This window comes from Euprymna scolopes, chromosome 5 (genome assembly GCF_053919585.1).
Source record: "Euprymna scolopes isolate OS-2025 chromosome 5, ASM5391958v1, whole genome shotgun sequence".
NCBI classification, from domain to species: domain Eukaryota; kingdom Metazoa; phylum Mollusca; class Cephalopoda; order Sepiida; family Sepiolidae; genus Euprymna; species Euprymna scolopes.
In genome coordinates, this window is record NC_136486.1 from 79763371 (window position 1) to 79790340 (window position 26970).

At 31.6% G+C, this 26970-nt stretch overlaps 1 protein-coding gene across 5 annotated transcripts in view; it reads right to left on the reverse strand.

The window, feature by feature from the left end:
* Window positions 1-26970, reverse strand: part of LOC145276873 (tyrosine-protein phosphatase non-receptor type 9-like) — a 242593-nt gene that overhangs the window by 129252 nt on the left and 86371 nt on the right. The window contains exon 1 of one of the 5 annotated variants that reach the window (XM_080128280.1): window positions 7954-8218. The exons of the other annotated variants lie outside the window; for them this stretch is intronic. Coding sequence (XP_079984406.1) covers window positions 7954-8037 — 84 coding nt within the window. The 5' untranslated portion in view covers window positions 8038-8218. Of the gene's footprint in view, window positions 1-7953; window positions 8219-26970 lie in introns of those variants that run through there. 5 annotated transcript variants of the gene reach the window in all.

The window sequence follows — 26970 nt, forward strand, 5'->3', positions numbered from 1 at the left end:
CAGTGATGATCATATTTATTGGCACGGTAAAATAAAAGTTAAATTTTGTCTAATAAATTCTAAAAAAGGGATTAAATTAAAGAAAATAACAAAGTATATTATGTATTTTTAACTGGCCTTTCCGATGCAGCAATCGGATTTTAGAAAAAATAAATAACAAAGGAACAACAAACATAATTGCAAAAAACCCTTGTTCAAAATTATTGGCGCGGCTTTGTTTTTCTTTTAGTATCAGTATAATATCAATCAATTTCCGGTTTACGTGCTTTCTGAACTTTTTTATAGCCATATTATGCTTTTTTAACGCTAATTCAGTGAATAATTTTTTTCAGATAATGTTTAGATAGCGATTTATTTAAACTATTATAAGTGACTAAATTATAATTTTCAATCGCCATGGTTAAAACTAAGGAACACAGCGAAGACGTCAGGAAGCTTGTTGTAGCATGCCATACCAATGGGGAGGGCTATGATAAGATTTCAAAGAAGCTAAACCTTCCCAAATCCACTGTTAGAGCCATAATAAACAAGTTCAAATCGCAAAGCCACGTTATGAGTTTAGAGGGTAGAGGGAGAAAAAGGATTCTTTCCCCAAGAGATGAACGGAAAATTGTTCGACAAGTAAAACAAAACCCAAGGATCTCTGTTGGGGAGATTGTTGATGAACAGAGCACCTCTGGAGTGAATGTATCTCGACATACAGTTGGTAGAGTTTTGAAGAGAGCTGGTTTAAAAGCATGTCGTCCGAGAAAGACTCCCTTATTGAAGCCTATGAACCTGAAAGCAAGGCTAGCCTTTGCAAAACATCATATTGATAAAGATGTTGCATTCTGGAAACGTGTTCTATGGACTGACGAAACGAAAATAGAGTTATTTGGCCATAATAAAGTGTCTTATATTTACAGAAAATCTGGCGAAGCTTTCCTGCCTAAGAACACCATACCCACAGTGAAGCACGGTGGAGGCAGTTTGATGTTTTGGGGATCCTTTGCTGCCTCTGGACAAGGGCGACTTGTTAAGGTCATAGGTAGCATAAAAAAGGAAGATTATGTTAAAATATTGGATGAAAACCTGAAAGACTCTGCTAAAGAGCTCTCACTTGGTCGTCGTTGGTGGTTCATGCAAGATAATGACTCAAAGCATTCGGCTAAACTGACTAAGAAATGGCTTGAGGACAATCATATTAATGTTTTGGAGTGGCCATCACAAAGCCCAGACCTTAATCCAATTGAAAATTTATGGAGAACATTAAAATTGAGGGTAATGCAAAGGAAGCCTAAGAATCTTATTCAATTGGAGGATTATTGTCAGGAAGAGTGGGCTAAAATTACTACTGAAGAGTGCAACAACTTGGTTGTAAACTATGAAAAGCGACTGAGGAAGGTAATCAAGGCCAAAGGCTATACAATTGATTATTAAATAAATCGTGCCAATAATTTTGAACAAGGGTTTTTTGCAATTATGTTTGTTGTTCCTTTGTTATTTATTTTTTCTAAAATCCGATTGCTGCATCAGAAAGGCCAGTTAAAAATACATAATATACTTTGTTATTTTCTTTAATTTAATCCCTTTTTTAGAATTTATTAGACAAAATTTAACTTTTATTTTACCGTGCCAATAAATATGATCATCACTGTATATACATATTTATATATATATACATATATATATATTTATACATATTTATATATATATATATATATATATATATATATTTATACATATTTATATATATATATATATACATATTTATATATATATATATATATATATATATATACATATTTATATATATATATACATATTTTTATATATATACATATTTATATGTATATACATATTTATATATATATACATATTTATATATATATATATATATATTCCAATTATAAAGACTATTATTACCCTCAAAAGACCTGTTTGAACGTACGCAGTGAGACCTTCAAAGCCTGTTTGCATAGGAGACAAACACTACTAATAATCTGAGAGGACCGAACAATAAACGAAGACCCATACCTAATAGGAATTTCTTCAAGAGTACTCTAGATGCAGTCAACTTAACGCATAAATTAGTAAAGTGTAATGGACATTTAGGAAATTGATAGTATAAATATTAAGTATAAAAATTAAGTATAAAAATGAAGAATATTATAACTACCTCAAAGAACAAAACACATATATAAAAGACTTAGCAATTTAATAGCCTGCACACCTACCCTCAACTATTTAAAACAAAAAAGGATAAAATAAATAAATAAGATAGATTAATTACTTCCCTTGGATCAATTGAAACATGGATTGTCTCCCCTTAAGGAAAAAGAAGGAAGGGAAATTAATAAGGTAAATTAATTATCTCCCTTGCACCAGCTAAATTTAATGAAAGGCAGACCGGAAACCATGTAAAAACAAAACAGTACATATTTACTTAATGCAGTAAATAAAAAAATTAAAAAATTCATATTAGAATAAAATAAAGTATATAGAGATAAGAATAAGCTATAGTTAAATAAAAATGAACATCATTATATAAAAAATAAATGCGGGCCTGGAAATTTTTTCCTCGGACAGAAACAACATGGCTGACGAGAGCCGAACATCATTTACGTGTTACCATTAATTGGTTCCCTTTATGTTGGGCTGGAAACCGATGGTACCAATGTTTTTCTCAACGTCTGTACAATTAAATAAATAAATATTTATATATATATATATATATATATATATATATATATATATACACATATTTATAGATACTACTACTACTACTGTAATCATGTTGAGTGTTCCTATTGTTTCTAAAGGGTAAAGTTAGACACAATGTCGTTTTTTTTCTAATGTGAGGGAATATCCAGCTCCAAAAAAGGAGCACTCTTGTTGGAACAAAAATTAAAATTGCTTCAGTCTAGAAGTATTTCTCCTTCATTGAACGAGGAGAGAATAGGTAAAGTGGTGCACCAGAATAGATTTTGTCAACGTTTAGATTGGTGAAACCTCCGACCAAAATTCTGTGCAGATTTTCCAGTTTAGCAGAAAAATTCCCAAGTCTGAGAACAGAAAACAGAACAATTAGTATATTAATATAGTTTTAATTGGAATGAGGGATGGGGGCCTTAATCTTAAAACAATATCTCCTGCAAGAACTGTTCTAAAATTTATTTTCAATCGATATTTATTCTATAATTGCCCTCTTTTCCAAGTTGGCCAAAATGGTTGTCTTTCTTCCGTTGCCTTTTTTTCCGTTGCCCAATTTTCCTTAATTTAATGTAAATATCACCCGTTTCCGGGCCATTCTAATCGTTTTTAAGTAGTTAACTACATTTTTTACCACTGACACAAAGCCCAATCGCCAAACTCATAAAACCACAAGTAATCACTTTATTTTTCTATTCATCACCTGGACTCAGGGTTAGTAGCAGGAAGGGGTTGTGTCTTTTATGACTTTTGGCAATGAAATATTTCATTCTACAGTTTGACCAGGAAAATTAGCATAACCTAAATTAAAAACAAACAAAATCTGTTACCTGTTCTTAAAACAATGCCTGGTTCAAAAGAGGTGATCATTTGACGTTAAATTTATACGCGAAACTGTTTTTCAGATTGTTTAGATTTTGCAACAAAAAGATATAATTGCGATTGGCGAACAATGAAAACGGAAGAAAAAATATGATAATTTCATGAGAATACAGTATTTACATGAACACCGTCTTACATATAAGTTTTAAAAATTAAATAAAAACATTACCTATAAACACTCATTATGAGTGTTTATAGGTAATGTTATAAAAAGAATGAATATAAAACGATTTATTTAGGAATTTAAGGTGCAAGATCAGTTTCACACATAAATTTAATGTAAAATAAGCATATTTTTCAGAAACATTTCAGTGTGTTAGGTCAGTTAACTAAAAACAAAATATGTTTTCTATTGGATTTAAATTATGTGCATTTATTTAGCGGATTGTCTACGTTTTTAAGCGATTACGCATGGTTTTACGACATTGTCAATCGAATTTAAATTAGTGATAAACAATTTAGTTAACATCCATAAAGAATTAGAATGGCCCAGAAATGATAAATATTTTACGTTAAATTTACATTCTAAACTAAGCTCCCACTCTAAAATGATTGCTTCTTTTTTTTTTTAAATCTATAGAATTAACATTTGATTTTTGAATGGGGATTTAGCTGAGAGTGTTAATCTACAATTATTATTATTAGAGATAAAAAACAAATACTTTCAGCATTTTAAAACACATTTCAGACATATTTATCACTAACTCAGTCTCGAAGGAATTGTCAATGAAAGATTAGAGACAACGAAAATCGAATAGTTTTTGCATTTTAGAATACTATTTATAAGTCTTAAGTTTTCTTTTTTGGAAACTAGGGGGGGGGCGCTTACTGCTCTTTTAATGGAAAACTTAGGGTTTGACAGTTCCAGTTATAATCATCTCGGAGGAAAAGTAATACGAGATCAAAACAGAAATGACAATTTTCCCAAAGCTCTGAAATAACATTCTAAATTTTCTAATGCTTTATGAAACAAAAAATTACAATCTCACTAATTTATGAAACTAACATAGGAAATACATTTTCTTTGCTACTGCTCTAAAATAACATGCATAAATGTTCCCAGTTCACATGTACATGCGAACATAAAACAAGGTTTCGGTGAATTTCCCAGTGGGTAATGAGGGTGCACACATATGCAGAGTTGGAGTCACAGGTTTTAGATGGAGTCTGACTCGTATTTCTAAGAGTACTAGGAGTCTGAGTCAGAATTTTTTTATCCGACTCCAACTTCTTATCCACAATTATTTATTTTTTTTTTTTTTTACATGGTTTTCCTGTTTGGTTTTATCAGTAGCAGTTTTTGTGTGGTTTTGCTTTTATTTTCTGAGAGACTCCAGCATTAATCTATGAACTTATCAGATAGAAATGATTTAATAATTGAGAAAACATTTCTAGCTATATCGTAGCTGTAGATCTTGTGAAGTGGGCCTTTATGCCATACCCTATCAAAGGTTTTTGATATATCAAGAGCAATTGCCCTAGAAAGGAAGTCTCCATTGAGAGATTCGCTAATACTATGAGATATAACCGTTAATACATTTGCTGTAGATCTCGCAGAATGGAAACCATATTGCATCTCACGGAGGAGGTTATTTTTGTTGAGGTGGTTGATTACTTCTCTATTTAACAGATTCCAGCAACTTACTCATGACGCATAGGAGACTTATTGGCGAGAGGAAGATGAGCGATCACCAGAATTCTTAAATACAGAGCGTACTGATGAGGTTTTCCAGGGTGTTGGGAAGCAAATCTTCTAAAGACTATGCTTAAACAGGTTTGTAAGGATGCAAGTTCTGATTGAAGCCTTTTCATCACTATAATTGGAATGCCGTCAGGGCTAGTTGCTTTACTGGAATCAAGGTTTTTGATTAGCTTGGCAACATCACGCACAGATATTTGTTTGTCGCATAGCGTGTTTTCTGATACAGGAGGAAATACGAGGGGGGGGTGACGGCCTTGGTAGCATAGATTTATAGATTGCATAGATTATAAATTCTTGCAAACATAAAAACTTTTGAATTTATTTATATAAATAGGTAAACATTAATATCTAGTCATACAAATAGATAAATATTAACATTCTGAAAATTTTAATACAAATTCATTTATCTTTTAAATAAGAATAAAAATAATTTGACTAAACAATGATGCGAGGAGGGAAATCTAAAAACAACTAAATTTGGAGTTGAGGAAGAAAGAGTGAGAGGAAGGAAATAGTCAGGATGGGGGGAGCAGTCAAATACTCTATGAATTATGTGTCAGTATTTCTTTCTATTTGAATATATGTTTCATTTAAATCACTTTAAACAACTTCTCTTTAAAAATAATGAACATTGTTTAAGAAAGGCTTCTGTAATTTATCTTTTTTTAATTAAATAACTAATCAATTATTGTTAATATCGACAAAACTATTGCATAGAAATAAAACAATAAAATTAGAATGAATAACACGAGATATAATTTATTATAGACCATTTTAAAAATTGTTAAGCAGATTAGACGAATATATGGGTGTACCGTCAATATTACATGTACCACATTTCAATTTATTGCGTTATATTATTTGGTTAAATAAGAGTAATCAGTTTTTGTAATAAAGTAATAAAGTGATTAATGAAAAAAAAAAATGTTCACATTTATATAGTTACTAGCCTGGGTGTTTGGAGGTGTGTGTTAAGCTAAAAAAAAAAAAAAAAGTGGCAGTAGGCAGGCAGGCTAGAACCCGTACCACGAAAGAGGAAAAGAAAACGAAAAAAAAAAAAATGTGACGGCTTTGCTGTTGCACCAAACCGGAAGTGGCGAAGGTTTAAATTAAGACTAGTCTATTGAAAAGAGGGGTGACTTTTGAAAATATTGGCAAAAAAAGCAATCCCTCCCTGTAGAAAAGTGCCCAATTGAGGGTGAAGGAATTAATATTTTTAGCCAATTTTTTTATATTTGTCGTCCGAAGAGTCGAGCTTCAAAACAATACCGATCTTGTGAAAATCCATTGCCTCTGTCGAAAGTTTTAGGCATAAAAACATACATTTAAACAGACAGGTGAGATTTATATCATAAACTAGCGGACATACATACACACATTTTCGCTTTTATACATATAGATGGTGAAATGAAAGTAAAAATAAATTGTTAGATACGTAACATTCTTGTATTTTCTTAATGTACACTAACACATGTTCTTTAAATCCAGATTTTTCAAAGAAAAATAATTTTATAAAGAAGCAAAATGATAAAAATTAGCTTTAATTATTTAAAATTATAGAAATGATTGGAGCATATTTTGAGAAAGATAGGATCCTTTTAAAAGGAAAATCTAACTATTATATCTACACGTCATAAGTACAAAGTTTAAAAATACTCTTTTTGTCTAGGTATCCACAAGTCAACAGTTATATGGCAGATGATTTGAGTATGTATCTGTGCAAAGTGTACATGCGATAATATCCAAATGTAAGTAAAAAAATTAAAGGTTCAAGAATATGCATGAAAACATCAAAATACCATAAATTTATGTACAGCAAAAAAACAATATATATGAGAAAGAGAAACAAGTTAATGTTACACAGATATTGTTATATAAATTAGTTTAATAATATATGCTTAATAGGTAGATAAATCATTATTTTTCGTAATAAATTTAAAATGATTCTAATTTAGCAACTAAAATTTATTCACGATTTCTAGAAATATTTTAAAATATTGTTTTATTTTTTTTTTCTATTCACGGAAATCATTTATCAGCAATTTATAAACGAAAATGCTAGTAAAAAAATCATAAATTGGTGATTAATGAAAGATAACAGGCAAAAAAAAAAAGCAGTTTAAATGGAGCACAAAATTGTTAGGAATCTCATATTTCTTGCTGATTTTACTTATGCAAAATAATCTTAGCTTTCAACTAATTTTGTTTCTTTCATGAAATGAGATTTTACAAAATCTGGAAAAAAAAAAGGGAGAGATTCTTAACAACAATGTAAGATTACTCACAGAGAGTAAGGAATTGTGACTCATTGTGACTTAAGATGCTGATACATGAATGATGTGCAGAATTTAGGTTAAATCTCTTATTTAAAAAATAAAAAGACAATTTATTTCTAAACAGTCAACCAGAAAAAAGGCTAAATTACATTTAATGAAAAGAAACAGAAAACTATAAGAGACAGTTTAATTCATGCCAAAAATGATAACAGATTTCAAAAGGGGCATTAAATTAGTAAATAGTAATTCTGTAAAATCAATTTATATAAAATTAAATAAAAAGTTTTGAAATTTGCCTTCATTTGAAAATTGCAGATCATAAAAATACTTTTTGATACAATAGGAGTTTTAGAAACAATCAAAATCACATTCTAATTGATAGAAAGAGATATGTTTACTTACATTAACTTGCAATAGAGAATCAACCAGAGTTATTTTACATGTTCTGCAAACTACTTCTTGAACAACAAAACCAGTGGAAACCATTTTGATATTCAATATTTATAGAAAAGATAAAATATAACTGTAACTGTTTCAACTATGAAGCTACTGTTCTGAAAGAAACATCTAAGAAAAGAAGTTGACCACTAGTCAGTTACTTGTCATTCATTAGTGCTACCTTTTTTATACATACAAGGCACCACTGGCCTCGTTTATGTTTGTGACCTGCTACTTTGTTAAATATATAAGTAATTACAGCATATCTACAACATTCAAAAAAAGAGAGCAACTTGAAATTTAAGTGCCATCGTTTCTCAAACAAACTTAAGTGGCCACAGTCAGCAAAATGTTTATTACAACTTCAAACCAAAAATATAACAAAGAGAATACAGAGTTTTTTTTTAAAATTTTTAAATGTACATGGAAAAGAAATATTCTTTTATAAAAGAAAAATAGTTCAACAACTTTCAATATAATAAATTTTATCATAATTGTCTATTTTTTATGGCTTTTGAATTATTTTATGCTAAAACCAATGTCTATTAAATGATTCATGGTATATTTTTTTACTCATAATTAAGAGAGGGAAATTATGGCTTCATACCTTCCCAAACAGTATTAGTGTATGAACATAATAGATCTGTGAAAAATGGGTTGATTTGACAGTCTATAAAGAAAATATTTTCACTGACTTCAATGGAACCGTTAAAGATAGATTTTACTGAATTAAATGAAAATAATTGACTTCATTGATTTCAGTCAAAAAATATTGCAGCTCATGGCTTACTGGATATTTTTTTTTTCTCTTTTCCTCCTCTACATGCTGCTCTTCACAAAGCTCAGAAAATGAATTCCTGACACAAAATGAGAATCATATTCTTTACTTCTATTGACTTAAATGCGATATATGAAATCCAACTTGATTGTTAAGTACATATTTGTTGTTGTGGATGTTAAAAACATCATCAGAATTCAGCATCAATGAGTCAGTGTTCAAATCTTCACTCACAACCTAAGATTTACACATTTCTTTAATTTCATGTAATTTGCTCCCTGCTAAACTGAGAAGAATCCCTTTTTAATGGACAAAATATGACACTATCACAACTTGTCCTGAAAAATAGGGTCAGTCGATTTTGAATTTGTGCACTTTGACAAGTAGCTGATGAAGGTACACACAAAATATTTTACCAAAGTACAATTATAAATAATTCTTTTTTAAATAAATTATCATCAAAGTTTCTAAGAAACAAAAGGAAACATTTATGAAATTTAATACTTATATATAAAAATGTAACTCTTGGTTCATTCGCAATTAATAGTCTAAAAAACCACTGGACGGATGGCTTCCACGTTTTGGTATAATATGTTTACTATATCCATGTGTGTTTTTATATATTTCTTTTTAATTATAACATTATACTTAATTTTTCTATGATAAATAGGCGTTTTTCTTTGTACCGATACGCCATTTTTTTTTTATTTAGGGACAATTATTTATTACCGCTTCCTGTCACGTGACCAGTGTTACAATTTAGCGGTTTTCCTGCTAACTCTGGAGATTTCGTTTGCAATCTAGCGGGGAATTCTAGAAAATCTGGAGATATTTGGCACCCACACATCCTCAATTTTAGATTAAAAAATAAAGAAAAGCGCTTGAAAATACTTTAAAACATAAAATAAACTCATTCAAGTAAGTAAAAAAAGTAGCATTTATTGCCTTTGGTAACAATTATTTATTGATTATTTGTTTTGTTTTTCACCTTTTTTCGGCTAACCATTCTTAAATCTCGCTATAAAATCGATTTTTCCAAGTACATTTTAGGTGGGGGGGGGAGCATTCCAACCTCCGAAGTTTAGTTTAAAATACGATTTAAGCAACCCTGCTTTATTTAGAAGTATTTAGTCGAAAATTGTAAAAAGCAAGAAACAACAGCAAAAAAAAAAAAAAAAAAAACTTATACCAATACAGTAGAATTTAATTATCTACCAACCTAAATACTTTTAATATGCTAAAACAAAGTTTTTTTGTTTTTTATTTTTCTAATTTCAATGTTGCACCAATATTGTGATGTTTAATTTGCAGTATATTTCAATTTAACTTTCATTATAAAAAGTTTGAGTTTATGATTTGTTTCCTACAAAAAAAAAAATACCCTCTCTGAAAAAAACAGGCAAAACTAGCTGATAAAATATGTAAGCCTTCTGGGGAGCTAACCGTTTCAATATAATTCCAGAAACATATAGTGAGAAAACACGGAACATTTTATATATTGAATATACTATATTTATAATTTTTTTATGGTAGGAAGTTAAAACATGGAGTTAGGAATTAGCGATTTTTGAAAATTTCAGATGATAAAAGTTAAAAATCTAGTGATTTTCTGGAGATTTCTTTCTCCTGATCTCGCGGGTTTTTTTAAATCTCAGTTGCCAACATTGCATCACTAAAAAAACACTACAGGCTTAATGTAAACAGAATGTGTTTACAATATCGGTAAATTTTCAATGAGTTTAATCACATGATTATTGATAATGTAACCATGTGATTGAAATTTAATTTAAATTAACCACACGTGATCGCTTTGCTATCAAATATTCATCAAAAAATGGTAGGTACACACAAAATGAATGCTGACGCTCAAAGTGTATACACTACACATTTTGACTCCTCCCTTTACTTAAAAATTCGCCAAAAATCAGGAAATTAACGAATTCTAATGAAAATTTCAGTATTTTTCAAATAATGATCGCAGAATATAATGAACTAATTATTTTTACTTAACTCTTAGTGAAAATGTTTTATTTTGTTTAAACAAAAAATACCTTTACTAAAGTTATGGATTTCAGTAGTAAATAAAAAACGCAAGAATTTATTTTTGCTTTTTTTATATAAATAAAGCATCGTAATTTGTAACAATAAAAAATAATTTTTACAGTAACATTACGAAAAAAAGCCCCTAAAGTCCGTATTAATGAATTCAATATAACTCGAAGAAAAATGAATTCTCGCATACTATTCAGGAAATTAAAGATTCAATTAGATTCCTATTTCAGTCACCTAAATTATTTAGGGTGAAATGAGTTTAGGAATTTATAGCCAAACCTAAATTTTTTTTTTTTTTTTTTGCTTAAAAAGAATAGCATTAATACAGTAAGTTAGGTAAAATTTGCATAGAATTCTCTGCTTTACGGTTGTTGTAAAAATGGAATGGAAATTTGAATTTTGTTCCCTTTTAAATTCGGTACATTATTACATTACATCCAACTCATCGTTCACATTCGACACGTCAACTTTTATAGCTTTTCGGGTATTCTGGCAAGGTTAGGGGTGTCTATTCCGAAAGCCGTTCTTAACATGGGTAGATTGGTAGGTTTGTCAGAAATTTTGTGAAAAATAGTGAATAATTCCACCCCATCTTTTCAAGCTCATAACTCCTCGAAAAATCTAATTCAAGCCCTAATTTTTTTTCCAATTAAAGGAGCAAGGACCAAGGTTTCATTAAAACAAAAAACAAAAAAAAAAACAAACGACATGTTTTTTTTAAAAAAAAGGTTTTAACTTCGGACTTTACAGGTAAATTTCTAAAACACTACTTTTTTTTGTTTTAAATTTGAATATATTATTTATTGACCTTTTCTCTTCAATTTGTGATATATAACACTTTGATGAATAAATTATTTACTTCTTAATAGACATTTCAAAATGGGAGGCGTGAATTATTCTACCCCCTGTCTTTCCAAGCTTATAACTACTCGAAAAATGTAATTCAAGCCCTAATTTTGTTTTCAATTAAAGGAGCAAGTACCAAGGTTTCATAAAAAAAAAAGAAAAAACAAACAACGTGGTTTAAAAAAAAAAGGTTTTAAACTTCAAACTTTACAGGTAAATTTCTAAAAAACACTACTTTTTTGTTTTAAATTTGAATATATTACTTATTGACCTTTTCTCTTTAATTTGTGATATATAAAACTTTGGTGAGTAAATTAATTATTTACTTTTTACTAGACACTTGAAAATGGGGGGGCGTGAATTAAAAAAAAACGTTTGTCTAAAATATTATATTCCGTTTATTGGAAAATATCGTAAAAATAGAATCAATAGAAAAATTTTGATAGATTTTTAAAGTTTAAAAATTGAAAAATACTGAACTCGTAAAATTCAATTAAGGTCATTACTGTTTTTTTTTTTTTTAATAAAAAAATAATATTTCTAATACTTTTTATACAACTTTAATAGTTTATTTTGGAAGTATAATCCATAAAGAAAATAAACAACCCACTTTTAAAAGAGAAATTACAAGTTTTTTATATTTTATTCGCAGTTTCATGATAGGGGTGTAAAAAATTCCTACAAAAATTCTGATACATCTACTAGATTGGAGTATTTATTCGTTGTAAACGTACCCGACAACCTATAAATGTCGACATTTCCAATGTGAATGGTAAGCTGGACTTATGTAAAAAATAACAAAAAGATATACCAAACTGACCTTTTCGTTTATAAATGGAATTATTTCCCTTTCGTTATTAACTTTTTTTTTTTAATTTTTTTTTTTTAATAAATATTTTGTGTTTTATATACATAAAGTACAATGGTTGAATGTTACTGTTATTCGTTTGGGGGGGGATCAATTAAAAAATTAAGAAAGATTAAAATGAAGCGAAATGTAAGTTTCCGTTCCATTTTTGCAACAACCGTAAAACAGCGCATACTCAGCAAGTTTTATCGTAATTTATAAGCATAATATTGAAACACTAAATCAACATTTTATTTATTTTATTTGCATAATTAATGATGGAAGTATTTTTCTGTTTATTTTCTTAACATCTTTTAAAAAAAAAATAATAATTTGTACATTCTCTTGAAAAAAAGATTCAAACTTTTCTCTACTTTCACATGTGTTCCATTTTAACAAACTGAGCCACAGCAACGCGTGGCCAGGTACAGCTAGTATCTATATATATCTTATATTAGTGTTGAGACGATTAATCGGAATCGGAAATCGGAAAAATCAAAACTTTTCAGGGTATTGGAATCGGTATCAGAAAAAAAAAATAGTCTAATTTCCGATTCCAAAACAGATCCCTTAAAAAAACATGTTAAACTTAATTTTACATTGTTGGCATTTCAGATAAAATGATGAACATTTATTATTTTTAAGTACCTAGTGATATTAAAATCTATATTCATAATAATAACATAAAAAAACGATGTAAATTTATTTTAATTGTGCCAAAAAAGAAAAAAAGACAAATTTTGGTTGGCACCGTTTTCAATACGCTGATATAGGCCATAAAATGAAATCCAGTAATAAACATTTCATGGTTATCAGTTCAGTTTATATTGTTTCCACTGATACACAAATGGAGATTGAAAGTGTTTCTGTCAACAAAAATATAAGTGCATTTTTAAAATAATCGAAATATACTTAACTTTTATATTTACATGAAAATATAAGACAAAATATAAGAACAACATTTTAGTAAAGTGGATTATTTTACTATACAAAAAGTTATTATTGTTGTAGTAATATATATATATATATATATATATATATATATATATGAAAGTCTTCAACAAAAGCAAGAGTGAGATTATGTATGAACACCCTAAGAAAAACATTAATTCTTTTAGAATTTAAGAGTTTCACATAAATTTAACGTAATTTCTGAGCTATTCTAGTGTTTTAGGGCAGTTATCTGGGTATTTTGAAGGGAGGGATTAATGTTAACTTTTTAAAATGATTGAGTGTGATTTTACTATCATTCCAGTCAGACTTGGGGTTAGTGGTAAAAAATTAAATTTATAGAAAAAACTGAACCCCTCAAATTATTTTTTCCGTTTTTTTCTGTCAAGTTTTTTTTTTAGAATGTTCAGTCATACATAATCACCTCAAAAGTAGAAACTCATTTTGGAAGGCAATTATTTAGTTTTGGGAGTTATTATGGTGTCCAGAAAATTCGTCCCCGGAAAACTCATCCATTTTTGCTAGGTAGGAAAACTGGCCCATTATTGAATAAATATCGATTGAAAACACATTTTATGATCGTTTTTACAGGAGGGAGTACACACCTCTTTTTTTTTTTTTTTCTTTAAATATTTTTACTTGTTTACTGTTGTTTTAAAAAAGATAAAATCGATTTTTCTACGTGTTCATTTTCTACCTAGCATGCTAAGTTTTCAGTGGTTTAACTTATTTTAAAGCATTCATTCAGTTAAAAAAAACAAGTATTGTCGAGTGTTATGTGAGAACAAGAAAAAATGTCTGACATGAGGGGATCGCATCTTGAGAGATTCGAAGAGTTTGTATTACTATATACAGAGGTACAAAAAAGTCAAAAACAAATAAATGACAAATAAATGTCATCAAAAGTAAGATGAGTTACTTTTCTACCTAACTGGATAAGTTTTTAGTGTTTTTATTTAATGTAAAATTTTTATTCGGTTCGAAAACGAGTAATGTTGAATGCTGCCGGAGAACAAAAGATGGGCGCGATGCTTTGAAGACTCAATAATCACTTAAAAATAAAAAATAAAGCAAAATAGTAGTAGAAACTCACCCAATAAATGTAACCGTGACATTTATTGGGTGGGTTTCTACCACAATGTTGACAACTTTTTTGAATCATAATAAAACAAACGCATACAAACCCAATAATAAAACAAACGCATACAAACCCAATAATAAAACAAACGCATACAAACCCAATAATAAAACAAACGCATACAAACCCAATAAAAAAAAAACAGTCCATTAATGTCAGCCGACTGTTACAAATTCAGAATAGGGGCATGTGAGCGAGAAAAATCAAAGTAGAAATCAGGAGAACCAAAAATATTATAGAGGGTATAGTTTCTTTTTTGAACTGAATAAACACTTTAAAATAAGTTAAACCACTAAAAACATATCCAACTAGGTAAAAATGAACACTTCGAAAAGCCGATTTTATCTTTTATAAAACAAAAGTAAGCTAGTAAAAATTTTTTTTTTCATATTATATGGGTGTAGTCTCTCCTAAAAACAACATCCCTTTAAAGAATGGTCATAAAATGTGTTTTCAATCGATATTTATTAAAGAATGAACCAGTTTTCCTACCTAGCAAAAATGGATGAGTTTTCCTAAATTTGTTATTACTTATGTGTCATTCATTTTAGTTATCTTCTCAGTGAGACTGATTTAGACACAAGGTTATTTCATAATGTACAGAAGAGTCATTCTAAATTGGGATAAAAATAAAAATTGCATCAATCTAGAAAGATTTCTTTTTCACTGACCGAGGACAGAAATATTAAAATGTTCCACCAAAAATCTATAGAGGTTAACGATTTTAGGTCAAATTTTCTGTTATCTCTAATAACATTGCTATAAATGCATAAGTTTCTATCACATGAAAACAATTTATGTGGTGAGATACAAATAAAAAAATAAAAATGTCTGTTATTTATAGATTTTGTTTCACAAAATTATTAGAGAGAGAAAAAAAAACTGATGTAAACAAATTATTAGTCGATTTTTAAATAATAAATTTGGTATATTTATATCTTAAACTCATTGTTTTCTGCGATAAGTAAAGCTCCAAATATCGGAACATGTCTTAAACAAACTTAAATCGATGCCATTTAATGAACTCATTCGATAGTTGTGTTTTTCGGGCGCTTTTATTATTTGAATCGGAATCAGGAATCCTATCAGAATCGGAAATTTAGAATGGAATCAGTAATTGTATTGGAATTGGGAAAAATTTTCGAATCATCCCATCACTATATATATATATATATATATATATATATATATACGCAAAATTATATGCATGTCACAGCACACATGGTAAATGGTTGATCTAAGAGACAAACTAATTGCAGATTTGGAATTAGCACTTACTGCTGTCAGATTTCCTTAACAAAATCAGAAGTTTGTGAACCTTTTTAGAACTCATTATTCAAAATTAAATATAAAAATTACATTGGAAACAAATTTCTGATATTGTTTCTGACCTCAACAAAAAGAACTTATTTTTATTAAAAATTGATAAAAAAATATTTGATAAAGTTGATTAATATATTTTTACTTTAATAGAAAGTTTTTATTTTATATTTCTTGATGTTTATTTAAACAATCAAACTTTATGCAGAAAGGTAAAAAAAAAACATCCTTAAACCAAACTCATTTAAGTTATAAAAAGAAAATGGCCTTGTTCATAAAATGTTTGCCTTCAATCCAATATTTTGTCACCATCAGTTTGAATCCCACACTAGAAAATTTTTTTTTTTCTGTAGCATTCCAGTTATTTCCTAACATATATCAATCAAATCTGAATAATTTTTTTTTCAATACAAAAAAGGACTGAAAAAGATTTAGTATTATTGGATATTAACACTGCCTACACACAAAATTTTACTTTTTTTAACAGTTTTTGTAAACATTCCAAAGAACTGGATGGAAAGAAAGAAAAAATATATATTTTAGACTTAGAGTAAGGATTCAGTTTTGTGCATGGATTCAGTTTCCAGACTATTCTAGCATTTTAGAACAGTTAACCATTTTTTAGTGTGATTTGTTTTTGTTTTTTTTGTTTTTTTTGCATTTTTAGTAAAGACGTGATTTTACAAGGATTTATATTTGGGGAGAACTTGGCACTCGGGCTTGGAAGAGATTCAGTGAAGAATCTTAATCTACAAATTTACCAAATATTTAATAAATGTTCTTAACTTTACTAAAACCCAGTTCTTCAACTAATTATTTAATGAAATTTTTTTTTATTTTTGACAAGGTAGTCACCACTTATCCAGGCCCGGAAGCCACTCAGGGATAAGAGTTATTGCATGTACAGTACGTTAGTATTGGAGATTTGATAAAGTGTCTTGCTTAAGGGGGCAGTTCATCAAGAATTTATTTATGTTGAACTTGAAGACATCCAGGTTGTAGTCAGGTAGGAAACAGGCAAACTGAACAGAGTTCCACAGGCATGCACTTCTAAGAAAGAAGCTTTGTTCATGTAATCTGCGTTTTGGTTTTGGCACAGATAAAGAGTGGGGAAAATTTTTGACAGTAGTTTCAGCTAGACGAGTGTTTTTCGTGAAAGATTGGCGAGGGGTAACCAGAGATTGAAGCTCAGACGAGCACTTGCCATGGAAATAACGATAAAACAAAGACAGGCTTGCAACGTTTCTCCTGTGGGAGAGAGTTTGCAGGGAAGAGAAAAGGGCATCCTCCACTAATCCACAAAGCCTATTTTGTACTCTGTCAAGGCAGGATAGGCTGTTTTTAGCAGCTCCTGCCCAGATGTGGCAGCAGTACTCAATCCTTAGACGTACTTGGCTTTTATATAGATAGAGAATTGCATCAGTAGTGAGATATCTTCTGGAGTGGTAGAAGGATCCTACCATTTTTCCAGTGACTTTGGCAACTGACTTGATGTATATGTTCCATTTCAGGTCAAGCCCAGAAGCTTATCAAAACATGGAGCTTCCCCTAGACGAGAACCATCCATTTCAATTGATGCCAGATGGGGATCAGAGCGTTGATGATGTAAAGATAGGAGCTTGGTTTTAGATGCATTAAAAGTAACCAGCCACATCTTCCCCCACTGTACCATGTGTTCGAGATCAGAGGAGAGAGAATCAGAGAGAACTTTGTCATTTACAGCCTTTGATGTGTTGCCATAGATGGTTGTGTCATCAGCATAGATGTCTACGAATGATTTAAGTATGTGTTTTGGGAGATAATTGATGTAGATCAGGAAGAGAGCTGGGCCCAGGATAGACCCCTCAGGGACTCCAGCATTAATACTGAGCCTCTGATTTCTGCCCATCAACCACTACTCTTATGAGCCTATCAGAGAGAAATGATTTAATGATTGAGAAAACATTTCCAGTTATACCATAGCTGGAAATCTTGTGAAGTAGGCCCTTATGCCATACCTTATCAAAGGCTTTTGATATGGTAGTCATCTATATATATATAAAAGGTAAAATGTGTGTTAGTGTGTGCACATTTTGTGTATGTCCAGGGGGGGGGTTTCACTGTTTCTTAGAACTTTTTATATACTACCTAAATTATAATATTTATGATTCACAAAACAAAGTCATGTGTATCGTTTATCTGAGCAACTTTTACACGCTATTTTTGCAATATTTTTTACCTTTTCAGTATAAAAGCGAAACTGAATACGTAGCAAACACTTCTCCCTAGCACTCGTGGCAGGGACGTCCAGAAAAACAATGAGCTTTGATCAATGCGGGAGAACCCCCTTATATCAGAAAATTGCTATTCATTTGGACACTCCCCTTTTTATGGGGAACTGGTTTTCCCCAACATCTTGGGAAAACTGGCTGCCAGCCAAAGTTAAGTACGGGATTTCATTCCTCTATTGTGTGATGTTTGACCTCATTAAATTTACACACCTGTCACTTAACTTTTTAATCATTAAATTAAAATGCTTTTCACTTCCTGTCCAGTCCTGGCCAAGCGATAAGATGTCAGGTTTTCTCACACTTTCTTTTCCACGTTCATATCAAGGTTTCGGTTTCGAGCCTACCTGCCTACTAAAACTTTTTTTTTCTCAACACACACCTACAAACACCCAGCAATGCCGGCACCTCTGCAAGTCTATATATATAAAAAGCAAAATTGCCTTGAGCATTTTTGTATGTCCAAGAAAGTCTTTTTTCGCGGGGGTTCTCGACAAGATTACTATTTTGGAGAAGTTTCCTGATACTTCCTAGATGATAATATCTTCGATTTACAAACAGATGTCATCTCTATCTTTATTTTGAGTGACTTTTAAAAAATTCCGTCTCGTCCTTTCCAGTGTTTGTTTGTCTTTTTCATATAAAAGCAAAATTTATTGAAGTGAAGGCATTCTCCTGGCCTTCCCGGCCGGGACATCCAGAAAGGCAATTAGCTTTGATTAACGTAGGGGAAACCCTTCATATCAGACAATTGGATTTCATTTAAACACTACCAGAGTTCCCCCTTCTTGGGGGGGGGGGCTGGTTTTCCCCAACATCGTGGGGAAACAAATAAATAAAACGGCAGAAAGCCAGAAGTTCATTTCTCCACCTGCGTAAACTCATTCCCTAATCAAATCAACTTTTTGATTGACATCGCTAAATTTGAACGTTTTACACTTCCGCTTGCGTCATGGTGCAGCAGTAAATTCTTAGGTTTTCTTTCACTTTCTTTTCCGCCTTCGCATCACGGGTACGTGCCTGCCTACCTACTACCACTTTTTTTTTTTTTTTACACCTACAAACACCCGGGCAATGCCGGGCAGCCCCACTAGTCTAATATATGGGTGCACGCATTTGTGTATGTCCATGAAAGGCTTTTTGTGTCGGGTTCTTGTGTTGGTTAGATTCCGGGAGAAGTTTTCTCATCCTTCCTAGATCGTAATATCTCAGATTCGCAAATGGACATCGTCTCTATCATTTTTGATTGAGTTTTAAAAAATTCCCTCATTTTGAGTATTTGTTTATCTTTTTCATATAAATAAAGTGAAACTAATCGAACGCAAACCAACTCCCGGCCTTCTGGCCAGATAGTATTTGTTCTGCAATTGGTCCTTGGTCAATGTAGGGAAAACTCTTCATACTGAGACAATTACTATTTATTTAGATACTGCCAGAGTGTCCCCTGTTTTTCCCCCACAACCTTCGTGGGAGGTTTAAAAGTAATGCCATTTCTGCAAGTCATCTTTTTGATTGACTACGTTAAATTTGAATGCTTTACACTTCCGCTCGTGTCAGGGAGTAGGGGTAAGACGTCAGGTCTTCTTTCACTTTCTCTATAAAGTGAAACTGTTCAAAAAAGCGGCAAAGCATTCTCTATGCATGCGTGGTGACTCTTTTGATTCTTAACTTAATTATCAACTCATTGAATTCTCTATCCTCTTTGGCCTAATGGCTAGCGTGAAAAAGTAATTACTTACTCCTCTCTCTATCATTTTTTTTTATTTTAACCACGTGGAAGCCATTCTTAACATCGCTTCATCCTTATGCCAATATTCTCCACCTGGGCAACGCCGGGTACTCCTCACTAGTATTTATTAATAAAAATTCTTCAACAAAATATTGAATTGTAATGAATTTGAGTGCTGATTTTTAATTACATTTTCTCAAATGATGATTTTGTGTCAGCTTCTACATCATTAAACCGAATATCCAAATTTGGGTTTGTTTTTTCTACTACTCAAAACAACGAGGTATTACAAAAAGGCTGATTGGGAAGCCATCAGGGAGCTCATCAGAGATGCCCCATGGCAAAATATCTTTACTCTTCCAGCGGAACAGTGTGCAAACGAGACCACTGAATGGTTCAAAACAGCACAAAACTGTACATTTTCCCCGCACGGAAATTCTATAGCAAGCCCCACTCTCCCCAATGGTTTACTTCTGCTTGTGCATCTGCCATTTGTCAAAGGCAGCATGCGTTCCGCAGATTCAACCGACATAAGTCCAGCTCATATAAACAGAAGTTTATAGAAGCTAGAAATAATTGTAAGAGAGTGATAGAGACAGCTAAGACAGATTACTCTGAAATCACCAGAAAACACAGCGAAGCACAGAAATTAGGAACCCGGGATTTTTGGAAAATCTACAACAGCATAGTAAATAATGGACAATCAACTATTTCCCCACTATCAAACAATCATGTGGTTGCTTGCACGGCAACTGACAAGGCTAATCTGCTTGCCAGTCAGTTTGCCTCAAACTCCACACTGAACTCGGTACACCACTCACTCCGTGATTTTCCTCTGCGAACAGACACCACACTAGACGATTTGAAAATCACCCCTTCTCAGGTACATGCTATTATAAAAAACCTAGACACCTCAAAAGCATGTGGACCAGATCTCATCCCGGCTGTGCTATTAAAATAATGCTCTGCCGAGGTTGCTCCAGTTCTCTCCAAACTTTACAATAAATGCCTTAACGAATTTTGCTTTCCCGACTGCTGGAAAACCGCCTCTGTGGTACCAGTCTTCAAGAATTTTGGTGAAAGAACTGACCCACTAAATTATCGCCCCATTAGCCTCCTCCCGCTTTTCGCAAAAATATTTGAGTCCTTAGTTAATCAAGCCCTAGTCCAGCACCTAACAGCTGCTAAACTCCTGACTGACAAACAATATGGATTCAGGCAAGCCCGTTCAACAGCAGATATCTTAACTGTAGTTTCTGAACGTATATACCGTTCATTGGACAAAACAGGGGAGGGTAGAGCGGTGGCCCTTGATATATCTAAGGCTTTTGACAGAGTATGGCACGATGGTCTTCTAAGGAAAATTAGATCATATGGAATCACTGGAAGAATTCATAATGTAATTAAATCCTTCTTAAGTAATAGAAAAATCAAAGTTGTCCTTGACGGTCGTACATCTAAACAATATGACATAAATGCGGGAGTACCTCAGGGGTCTATCCTTGGACCTCTATTATTCCTGATATTCATAAATGACCTCCCTGATAAAATTGTTTCGGATATTTGCCGATGACACCACTCTCTATAACAGATATGAGGGGAAAACAAATGAACACATATCCAAGAAAATGGCAGAAACACTAGAGGATGACCTCCAATCTGTAGTGGAATGGGGACAAAAATGGTTGGTCACATTCAATGCTGCTAAGACTAAGCTTGTTTCCTTCAATAACTACAAGAAACCTTCTCTACCACCAATAGCAATGGCCAAGAATACATTGCCTAAAAGTACTCCTTTTAAACTCCTCGGCCTAACGTTTACAGGGAATATGAACTGGAATAGATACATTGAGAGCATTGCCAAGGCTGCTGCAAGGAAGGTTGGCTCCCTCTACCGTGCTAGAAAACTACTTACGCCTGACAGTATCCTATACCTCTATAAGGCCACCATTCGCCCATGTATGGAGTACTGTTGTCACATCTGGGCTGGTGCATCTGCTGCTTGTCTCTCGCTCCTGGACAGGGTTCAATAGAGAGTCGCCAACCTGATAGGTCCTGAACTGTCATCTAGGCTTCAGCCTCTGTCCCATCGACGAGATGTTGCATCCCTCTGCCTGTTCTACAAATACTTTAATGGTGAATGCTCTGACGAACTGCAAACACTTGTACCTCCCCGACGTAACTACCCCCAACAAACCCGACAAGCTACTAAGTCTCATCCCTTTACAGTAGAGATCCCTAGGTGCAAGAAAGCCTTTTACTCCAATAGTTTCTTCCCCAGAACTGCGGGTCTTTGGAACTCCCTTCCGGGATTCTGCTTTCCCAACTGCACTGATATGCAGAAGTTCAAGTGTAATGTTAACAAACATCTTTCTACTCATCTCCCTTCAAAATGACCCCGCTAATTAAGTCCCTGATAGTAGCCCCCTGCTTCAAAGTGGCACTGTGCCTTGTTTGGGGTGAAAATTGAATAAAAAAAAAATAATAAAATAAAAAAAAAAGTGTAAAATCAATCTAGCTAATTACCAAATAAGAATAAATTATTAGTAAAAGGCAAAGTTTCAGTTTTGCCTCTCACACAAAAGTAACTATTGCAGGTGTTTAATGTATTTTTTTAATAGTCAAAAGAGTTGATAGAAATGATGTTTGTATCTTATAGTATGCTCTTGAACCTCTACTGCTGAGTGAATACAAATGTCAAATCAGTTGTTTCATTAGAAAGTTTAAGGCTTCTGAAGTGAAATTGTATTTGATGTTGGAAGACTCAAAATCTCAAATGGTTTTAGAAGCTGTGAGCAGAGATGATGACCTAGTGCCACTCAAACTGAAAGCAAAGAATATTTTCAAGTTTTCTGAAATAATTGGAACAATGTGAACTAAAGATGCAGATGAATGCAAAAAGCAAACATAAAAAATGCTATTAATGAAGATTAGGTATACAGGTGCACATGAACACTTGAAAAGCATTTGAGTAGAAACAAGTCTTTTCTTCATTAATTGCCTACACAATTGCATAATAATACTGATGATATCGTTACTAATAGCCATGAATTGAATATATTTAATTTTTGTTATGTGGTAGTGTGGCAGAAACATAACAGCATCGTAAACAGCTCATTGCATTATATGATTGTTATTGTAGACATGGCAATTTTGAAATTTTGATGTACTCCAACTATTACATTAAAGCACTAACCAAAATAATGATGTATTCAGGATAACTAAACAGATGACAAAGACAAATATGGATTTTGTTGGAAAGTAGTGCATCCGAAATTAGAAGTTTCAAAGTCCCTTTTATTCATTTGTTAGCAACAAATGAACAGGACAAGACGGATACTTTGAAATGCATGATGGGATGATTAATATTGAGTTTTCATGGAATCGTGAAAATTTAAAAGTTGCAAAAGCAAGATCTGGTATAGCAACAACTATTGAGGAAAATATGGTGTGTCAGTATGTGAAGGCATAAGTAAGATGAAACGTAAAGCTGGAGAACTGACAGCCATTGTTGTAGAAATGTTGAAGGCTACAGGTGAAGTAGGCATTAACATGACAACAGACTTGACAAATCAGATCTTAAAAGACAATGTTATCCCAAAGGCATGAAACTTAGTACAAAGGATAAAGAGGAAGCACGAATTATAAATAATTACAAAGTTGATGGGTTCAGTCCTGAAAATGGTTGAGAGAATAACAAATAAGTATTAATGAAATGCAGTTTTATGCTTGGCCAAAATATCATGAGTTTTATATATTTTGAGACAAATGCAAAAGAAATATCTTGACAAGAAAAAAAGAACCAGTTTTGTTTTTGTGGATATAGAAAAGGCTTTTCACAAAAAGTGGTTGGTGAAAAGCATTCAAACAATGTACACAAATGCAAAAGTTGTATTAGAATTAACAGTACATTTAGTAAGAGCTTTAATATTAAGTATAAGCTTTTTATGACATATCCGCGATCTTTAAAATGCAACATTTTTAGAAATCGCTTGGATTTATTTCAAATTTTCAGGATTGTCTACTTTATATGATACTAAGACATGGAGAAAGTTTGAAAAAAATCCAAGAGGTAGGACTAACATATTCAAAAGTTTCCGGATATTAATTTTCTGGGTGGAATTACCCAAAATTGAATTTGTCTGCCTACCCATCATACCTGTTCTGTTCTTCATTGAGGATTTCCTTCCAAAATAATTTTTATCCCAATTCAGAGTGCTACATTTTGGGGAGCGTGATTTTCTGTGTCTAGAAATTTTAGAAGTTTTGTTTTGTATAAAAAGAATTTTCAAAAATGTCAAATAAAAGAGTTCAAATATGTTTTGTGCTAGAAAAATATGATTAAATCATGGAATCAAAATTAGATTCTAAGCACTTTTAAACAAATTTTGTTTCATGACAAGAAATACAATTTTCAACCAAGTGAAATGCTCAATAAAATAACTTTATTTAAATAACTTATAGTTTGTTTTTAATTTGTTTAATTAATTACTGTTTGTTCCTAAATTCATAATTGGAATTCTCAGTTATTGGTTAGGATCAAAGTGGAGTATCTTACCTATAAATATATAATTTGAATTATTAAAAATAAAAAGCTGTTAAAAAGCGATATAATGTAATTGAGTTTTATTTATTAGTTTTTCAATTTAAATTTTTGAATATAAACTTCATCAGAATTATAAATGAAGACACAGTAAAGTATCTTTCTTTTCAGTGTTTTCAATTTGTTTAGCATTGAAACGAATATAGAACGAAAAATTCATTAGCTAAGATGTTGGTGTCAAGTGAATAAGAAATAGTGTCCTTGTTTTAGAAATTTGAATTATTAAAAAAAATAAATTGTTAGAAAGTCATACAATGCAATTTAGTTTTAGTTTTCATTTTAATACTTGAAGATTTAGTAAATGTCTTTTTTATTGATCTTTTTTTTTTTAAGTGTTTTCAATTCGTTTGGTGTTGATGCAAAAATTGAATTGAACAAAAAAATTAATAAACCTCAATCACATTGTTTGCTTTCCTAACTGCTTATTATTTTTAATAATTCAACTTTCCAATAAGAAAAATACTTTCTAAAACAAGACTTATACATAGATATATATGTTTGAATACCCCAAACTGGCTTGTTTATGCTGTGAAAATGGGAAAAAACAGTGAAATTTTAATAAAATCCCAATTATTTTACAGATTTCAGAATAAGAATAAAAATCAAAAGTCGCAAAATTGTATTTTCATTAAAACACAATTGTTATCTATTTAATTTTTATGTTGCAATTTGTAACATATTATGGCATTATTACATAAAACTTGTGCTTTCAGGATTTCATGATCTATTGGTCTGCCATTTTTGTTTTTGTAAATGTAACTTAAACAAGAGAAGTAACTAAGTTTGGAATCTTTATTATTTAAATATAATTTGCGATTTATTTATTTTCATTAATAATTAATTTTCTACTTTATCATTTTTAATAATTTTTAGATATGTTGCTAATTTTAACATGACAATTAAGTAGATACCATTGGTTTTATTGAAATTCAATATTTTAATTTTCAATCTTATTCTGAACAAGTTCTAAATTATGTAACTATTTTAATGATAAATGCATTTAGTTCCATGTTCTTTTAGACCTGCTTTTTAATGTTTGTGTTATTCACAATGTTAATTAATCGACTTTGCCCAAGGCCACAATCTTGTGGATGAAGAGTCGGTTGATGGTCTATTGTATTTGGTATTATGCATATCCACTTTGTCTAACACCTCTCACTCTAAAACTAAAACTATTAAATAAAATGACAAACAAAAAATATAATCAAACCAGACACCCACTCAAACAAAACCAAATTGCCTTGAGGATGGCATTCACAAATATCCATAGACTTAGAACTAACTTAGTAGATGTAGAATCATTTCTGTAACTAAACTCCACTAATATTTTAGCACTAAACCAACATGCATTTCTCCATCCCCTCTAATTATTTTAACATGTTTGGCTATCTCCCATTTTACCGTAAGGACTTATACAGACTTGGAGTATATATTCGAAACACCCTCTCCTTCAACAGAGAATCCAAACTAGAATCAGAGGCCCAGGCTTCATGTGTTTAGGCTAAATCACAGCATTAGCTATTTATATTTTCTCTAGTATTCTCCCTTGATCCAGGCTGTATTGTAATCAACCATGTCTCTGACAACATAAATGCAGCACTCTCTAGATATTAATGCCCAAGTACATGTATTTGGTGACTTTAATGTCCACCACAATAATTGGCATGATTTTTCTATTACACAGACACAGCTAGTAGCATCACACAGTTTTTCTATATCCCACTCCTTGTCATAGACAGTCACATTTCCAACCAGTCTCCCAGATTGACAAGATCAGCAAATCTCACTTCTAGATCTATTTTTGACCACCATTTCAGAGAATTGTAACAAATTCCCACAGCTGATTGAGAATGCTGATCACACTGGGATATTGGTAGACATCACTAAACTCTTCAAGAGCCATTACTCAAAATGAAAAGGTATCTAGAAGGCTGACTGGGATCACATCAGAGACTCTCCATGGAGTAGTATCTTTTATCTTCCTGTTTAACTGCAGCCAAGAGAAGGAATACCGAAGTCACTAGAAAACGCATAAAGTCACAGAAATTAGGAACTCTGCAAAATTTATAACAGTGCAGTAAATAATGGGAAATTAACAATTCCCCACTATCCAACAACCTTGAGGCTGTTTGCACAGCAACCAAGAAGGTGAACATGCTTGCCCAACAGTTTGCCCCCAACTCCACGTTAAACTCAACAAACCACAGTTGATGATCTGAAAATCACCCCTTCCCATGTTTGTTATGTCATAAAAACCTAGACACCTCAAAGACGTGTGGGCCTGATCTCATCTCTGCTATAGTATTAAAAAAATGCTCCACTGAGGTTGCCTCGGTTCTCTTCAAACTCTTCACCAAATGCCTTACCAAATTTTGCTTTTCTGATCATTAGAAAATTGCTTCTGTTGTTCAAGTTTTCAAGAATTCTATCGAATTATCACCCCATTAGCC